Consider the following 7,030-nt stretch of genomic DNA (forward strand, 5'->3'; position numbering starts at 1 on the left):
GGTGCAGCTCCCTAGTAGCATTAGCGCTTTTGTATCTCAAAACAAGTTAGGGATGCCTAACTTTAGGTTTGTTACTCATTAAAGAGGTTTGGTTTGGCCCCCCTCTCTTTCTTTGTATTTTTCTCTTCCTCTTATATCTATATTTTCGGTAGTCTAGTGTTTTGCTAGCTACTTTTTTGGTTTTAAAAAAAAAATTATTATTATTATTATTATTATTATTATTATTATTATTATTATTATTATTATTATTCTTATTCTTATTATTATTATTGAGCTGCTCCCGTTGAACAAATATGATATTTGTGTCAACGCCATGATCATGTGGGTATCCATTAAATGGGTAATATGTGAAATTTGAGGTATCCGAAAGTACTTTTATATATCAATGGAACATATAATATATTTTTTTAAAAAAAATTGGGTTTATTTATTAAAAGTAATTGTGATTGTCTTGAGTTTATTCGTTCTCTTTTACAGACACAAAAAATATTAACACAAAAATATTCGCATATTTCTTTCTCGATTTAACGACAAAATTTCTAACCAAAACAAAATACATCACACTTATTTTCTTCTTCCTTTTACCACAAAATAATAGTTTAAAAATCAGCCATTATATATTTAATAAGGGATGTGTAAGTATTTTTATTATTTTATTATTGGGTACAGATAATCGCTGTCACGAGTACAATTGAACCACATATGTACAAATTAATTAACGGGTGGTTGGATATCCATTTATTTTCCAGTTTATATATATATATTAAGCTACCCGTCTCATGTCAATGGAGAATTTTCTATAGGTACCAGTAAGTAAAAAATATTTTACCATACTACTCGTAGTTATACATGAAAAAGATCTAAAACATATATTCTACATGAAATAGATCTAAAACATATAAGAATGATAATGTTTCTTAATATATTATAAAAAATAACGTTATGTTTCCAAGTATATGTTACCCTTCTTCAAAAAAAAAAAGTATATGTTACCCTACAACATTTTTTTTTCATAATTACATCAAAGTAAGGTTTTTTTAGCAAATAATAACAGAAGTCATAGTATTATCATTTTCACAAAATATTATAACTTTAAATATATTGTAAAATATTGAATATTTAACAGAATATAATATTGAATCTTACTTAAGAATGCCATTAAACACTATACATGAGTTGTTCTCTAGGAGAAATATACTATTATAATTATAATTAAATACACCAAATAGCTTACATAGTGATGAGAGTAGTGGTATCAATAAGTTGGATTTTTCATATGTGGGTTGCACTGTGTGTTGCAACGTAAGGTATTAGTATATGTGTGAGAGAAATATATCAATGAGGTCGTGAATATGTTATGTGTCTTAAAAGAAATATGATGCATCTTGAACTGTGTATGTAATTGCTTGAGCCTCCATGGGAGATCGAGCATATGATCATCTGTGTCATATCATGGAAGGAGATGTCTTCTAGATAACGTGTGTGTACCTATTTATTGGATTTTGTGTTCCTTTCTTAAATATAAATTGATTTTCCTAGGATTAGGTGAAACTTTCCATGTTGGATCAGATACCTTATGCTCTTCTTCAGTTTAACATTATTAGAGACGTTCTCACATGCTTTTTACATGGTTACTATGTTCCTAAGTGCTTCAGGTTCTATTCAAAGTGCGTCTATTTGTCAATGCATCCAAACATCTCATTTTAAAAACACAATATCATGGTTCAAAATTAATCTATATCATAAAATTATCACATTTCCATGCATTTTACGATGCGCATCTGTGATTATACGATATATATACATACTCGTTGTTCTTATTACTTATGTATTATCTTTTATGTTTTTTTGACTAATCACCCCTTCATTATTTGTGTGTGCATGTTTACCAAAGCACAATTCTTGTAGATTGTTGGTCGATGATTCAAATTGGGTAAGGAATGTGTCTAAAATCATTTGGGTTTATGGTGTAAAAAATTTATTTTATTTTGTATCTAAAATTTGGTAAATAATTTATTTTATTAAGTATCTAAAATTTGGGTTTATGGTGTTACATTAATGGTATCAAAGACTAATTTATCTAATCAAACATTTACAAATTTATAGAAGTTTGATGTCTATGCTTCTTGTGGCAGTACATCAGCCAAATAGAAGTGCATATCTCCCATAACTGCAGGGAGAAATTCATTTTTATATATTGATTCTACGGTCACGGTTTCACCATCATCAATCTTCATTGAACCTAGTTTTGGATAACATACAGACATTCCAACAAGGTAACCTTCCTCATTCCCTGCTTCTTTTCCCGTTCCATATGTTGGTGTCGATGTACACAAAGTTCTTCCATCCTAATTAATTAATGGAAAACAAAACAATTAATAAATCATTTCATGAGATTAATTTGACTATATATGGAATCAAGAAAATTTATTTTCATTTAAAAAATACAATGAGATAACATAACCAAATTTAACAAAATTTAGTCAAATGAATAATATTAAACTTTACCTGTCCGTATAATGTTGCATTAATAACACCTGTATGCGCATGACCAGAGGCGTAGATAAGATAACCACCTTTCTTCATAGGGATGCTTGCTTTTTGAACGTGGAATAGGTTTGTACTATTATTTTTTGAAATAGTAAACTCTGCCTGTAATAAATTTAGAAAACTTTGTGGATCACTTGTTTATAACGTGCAAAGTAATAAAAAAACTATTATCATCAGGTTTAAGAAATTATCTTGTTTTGTTTTTACATGCAAATGATATTTTTTAATATTCTTTGATAGTAAATAGAGTTTCAATGAGCCTCCTACTAAGGTTTTCAAATCCAATCGCCTAAGCCACATATTGGTCGTGACAAAATTTAATTAACCACAAAAATTAAAAAATAATAATTTAAATTATTTACTTACCTGACAATCATGGATTGTTTCAGAACCATTTGTTTTTACCCGATCAGTGACGTCAAGTACATAAAATCTAACTGGAATTTGGTGTTGGTCCCAGTTAACCCAGGTTATGTTGTATCTTATGGCAAGATTTCTCCTTGGTGCTTGAAATCCCTTTCTCATTTTGCACTGAAACTTATCTTGGCAACAAAGGACTCCTGCTTTATATTCAGGAGTCACTTTTCCATGGAATCCAACTGTCACATCATAAAAATTTTCAGGGAGATTAAACTGGTCACACCTACATTGAATACAAATTTTCTTATCTTCAACGCCTCGTGTATCAATGACCAACACACCCAACAACCATTGCTCTTCCCACCCTTCTGTAATATCTGCAGGTTTACCTATTTCAACCGCAAATGGATAAGGAAGTTTTGTACTTGTTCCTCGCGTTTCACTTCCAGAACTCCATTGATGTGGAAGAATACCCTTGTTGCATGTTCCATCATTTCTTTTGTAAATGAGATCCCCAGAAGGTTTGGTATGATCATTTGGATCTCGTGACACTGACATATTCTTCTTTAGAATATATTTTAAAATATACCAATGATGAATGTAAGTTTCATGCAATGGTACAGAGTTTCCATGTTCATCAACTAGATCAACATCAAAGCTCTTGATTCCAACATGACCCTTTGGAAATTCAATATTATACATTTGTTTATCTGCGACTTCTCCAGGCCCCACTTCAAACTCTTTTGACAAATATGTTGTTGATTGGATAACATTTGGAGACTGTGGTTGTGAATAAGTTGTGCTTGATAGCATCACAAGTAATGATAATGAGAAAATACACGATTTAGAGATTAATCTCATGTTTACCTGCAAGCAAATGATTATTGTTACATCATTAGTTATGATTAATGCTTCTATTGTTATTGTTTTGTGCAAGTTAATAAATGAAAATACCGTAGTGGAGATTTCTTCCTTCTTGAACTCCTTGGAATTGAAGTTAAAAACTTGTAGAATTCAATTTTGTGAAGATGTGGAGATCTTGCATGTTGCCTACTTTTATAGTTGAAATCTAAAGGATTGACATAACTTTGACGTGTAGATATTGCATGTTTTATACTCTTTTTAACAATTCCAACACATATGTTGACTCACATTTTTAGGTTTCTGAGTTGTTTTTATATATTGTTAAGTAGTTTAACAACAAAAAAATCGTTAAGAATTTATTAGAAAATCTAAAAATGCAAGTCAGTTAGATAATTCCTTTTATCTGGCTATTTTTTAGAAATAAAAAGTTTATTTTGAATACATCTCAACAAAATATTATAATTAACAATATTATTTACAAATATTAATTAGTTAGAGATATTGGTTGTTATAATTTTCTTTTGAAAAAAAATGATTCATACCAAATAAATTTTTAATTTTTTTACAAAAGTAAAATAATCGTTACCGTGTATACCTGTTAACAATTGGATCAATATAGTCATTTTTAATATACAGTAATACAATCTATCTCGCAATATCTTGTGGTGTCACCCTTTATCAATTATCATTACAAATAAAATTTAAGAGAATTTTTTTTATTTTATATTTTCATATATGAGAGTTTACTTTATATGTTTTAACAATACACTTAAAATTCAACGAAAAAAAATCAGGGAATATGATTTCGAAAAAAAAAACAAAAATTAATTAGTGATATTAGTTATCACATCCAATTTTTTTAATAAAAACATGTATATAACTGATGCGAGTACAAATGATACTTTTACCACAATCAAACAAAATCTTAGTGAGTCTTGGCAGAAATTGTTGTCAAAATTGATTTAAATGATTATATTTTCACGTTACTCTATTATTTCAATAGTTGCAAAGTTATACTTTTCATAAAATTAAAAAATGAATAAACACGAAAAGATTATTAATGTGGTTCTTCTTAATAGATGTAAAGGAATAGCACTACAAAAAAAAAGATAGTAAAGGAATATTATTATTTTTTGGGTCAAGTATTCTAGTGGTTAGAATTCATCTTTTTTAGGTGAATATGTGGGGAGTCCGGGGTTCAAACCCCGAACCCTGCATATAACAATGCATGTCCCTGCAAACTGAACTATGCTCACAGGGACGTAAAGGAACATAATTACTCTTGGGTTTAGGGATGACAATAGATATTATTATTATTATTATTATTATTATTATTGAGCTCCTCCCGTTGAACAAATATGATATTTGTGTCCACGTCATGATCATGTGGGTATCCATTAAATAGGTAATATGTTTTTTTTTTGATAAGCAAGGAGAGAGGACAGGCTTCAAGAGGCAACATCGACATCCCAACTATGTTGGCACCCTGAGAAACCTCCATCCTATGCCGCCAAACTCTAGAGATTTTATTAAAAAAAAAGCGGGAAAATAATTACAAAGGAGGGGGGACTAGACCAAAACCCTCAAAAGAAAACATAAAGAAAAAAAAACAATAAACAAAAACAACCAAAAAACAGATTAAGGAAATCCGTAGTTAGGTAAACCACATCTATCCCGAATGAAAAGGTTTGTGAGACAGATATAAATTCTTTAAAACAATCCAAGTATCAGAATTACTGATACCTCTAACATTCCAATAGAGAAAATTGATGGAGCAGTCGGATGATTACCACCCCGAGAACGGGTTTTAGTAGGCTGCTTTGCTAAGACCTGTTGAACTTTAATTTTATGTTTCTGCTTCCTTGTTAGGACCAGTGTGAAGTCTTCAGCAGCTTATCTTTCATCATATTCACGAACTCTGTTCCACAAATCTAGACTGTGCTGAATATTCTTACTGGGGTGAACTTCTTGTTGTTGTAACTCGACAACCACTTGCTCCTCTTGAATTGTCGTGGGCATGCTTACACCAAGGGACTGCTCTACAATCACAGGTGACACCAAGGAATGGCCTGACCCAGAATGCACGTCAACGTGCTCAATAACAATATCCGTCTGAACCTGAACTGATTCTACAAACACCTCATGCACCTCATTATGCTCATTGTGCTCATCAGGGGATGAATGTGGTACACGCTCGTTAGAACCCTTGGGACTCTCCCCCAGCTCCCGAGGGCTTGAACGAATGTTTTCCATATCATCATAAAGCGTAACAGTGACATCATCCAGCGTGGGGTTCTCCAACTCCTCCAGCGATGTCTGATGCAACCGCTCTGGATGCACGTCATCGTGCGCAACAGTGGAAACATACTCTAACATTGACATAACACGTGGCAACTCCTCAGGAGATATTATGTCAAACACATTGTGTAATGGAAAGCTGAAAGAGTTGGACGACAGAGACGACATGGATACAGGGACGTCCGTATGAGAAGTAGCCACTGTTGAAGTAACAATAGAAATCGGCCCCACCTGTGAATTAGAGTTCAATGCAGAGGAAGGAATAGGAGCAGAATTGGCATGTGAAGTCGAAACCAGAGATGTAGGAGTAGCAGAAACCGGTACCCTCTGAGTGGTAGTAATTGTTGAAGCAACCCGAGCCAGAACCCACTTCCAAATGCCTCCATTGGCCGAAGTGTAAGCACCCACATCATTGTTCTGCCGAGATGGTTTAGGGGGTGCTGCCTCAGCAATAATAAGTTGTTTCCCACGATCATTCTTCTCCTTTGGTGGCTGCGGATGTAACCATCGACAAGTGGAGACATTGTGCCCAATAGAGTAACAGTGATGGTAAAACAACGGTCTCCTCTCATATCGTGCCAACCGCGCTTGCGATTTCCTTTAAAGTTCTCTCCCGCCAATACTCCTACAGTAACTCAACCAAGCGAATCCAAAGCAAAACATGTGTCTGTTTCTGAGAAAGGTATTTGAAATCTTTGGTCCACTGCGATAATCCCGGCTGGAGGTTGACTGTGCCTGCTGCCCATATTTTCCGTAGATCATCCGCCGAGTCAAAGTGAAAGTCATAGTACCCTTTGCCGAGAGGCACCATTTTCCAGCCCGCCAATGTCTTCCAAAGCTTCCCTATTTTGGTACTTAGGTCTCGTGCAGAATACGGCTTATTTCCCTTGTTAAGAGTCAATCTAGCCCTTAACGCATTATTGCATTCTTCTACACCCTTATGGTACTCCTCCTGGCA

General features: G+C 33.1%; 1 protein-coding gene and 1 pseudogene across 1 annotated transcript; both read right to left on the reverse strand.

Moving 5' to 3' along the window:
* Positions 1-2,035: 2,035 nt before the first annotated feature.
* On the reverse strand, positions 2,036-3,771 carry LOC146898342 (uncharacterized). The gene is made up of 3 exons (XM_085734011.1): positions 2,917-3,771; positions 2,509-2,652; positions 2,036-2,348 (listed from the first exon to the last, which is right to left on the reverse strand). The coding sequence occupies exons 1-3, from the start codon at positions 3,769-3,771 to the stop codon at positions 2,118-2,120; spliced, it is 1,230 nt and encodes a 409-aa protein (XP_085590137.1). The 3' UTR covers positions 2,036-2,117.
* A 1,713-nt stretch (positions 3,772-5,484) lies between these two features.
* On the reverse strand, positions 5,485-6,427 carry LOC146898343 (uncharacterized; annotated as a pseudogene).
* Positions 6,428-7,030: the final 603 nt, after the last annotated feature.

This window comes from Medicago sativa, chromosome 8 (assembly GCF_051527215.1).
Source record: "Medicago sativa cultivar Bolivia chromosome 8, Bolivia_mono, whole genome shotgun sequence".
Taxonomy (NCBI): domain Eukaryota; kingdom Viridiplantae; phylum Streptophyta; class Magnoliopsida; order Fabales; family Fabaceae; genus Medicago; species Medicago sativa.

Bases quoted from the DNA above. Each gene is read 5' to 3' on its own strand.
- LOC146898342 (XM_085734011.1), bottom strand. From the start codon at position 3,771: ATGAGATTAATCTCTAAATCGTGTATTTTCTCATTATCATTACTTGTG. The intron at 2,653-2,916 runs GTAAGTAAATAA...AATTTATTACAG, and splicing joins AAACAATCCATGATTGTCAG to GCAGAGTTTACTATTTCAAA. The intron at 2,349-2,508 runs GTAAAGTTTAAT...TTAATTAATTAG, and splicing joins ATGCAACATTATACGGACAG to GATGGAAGAACTTTGTGTAC.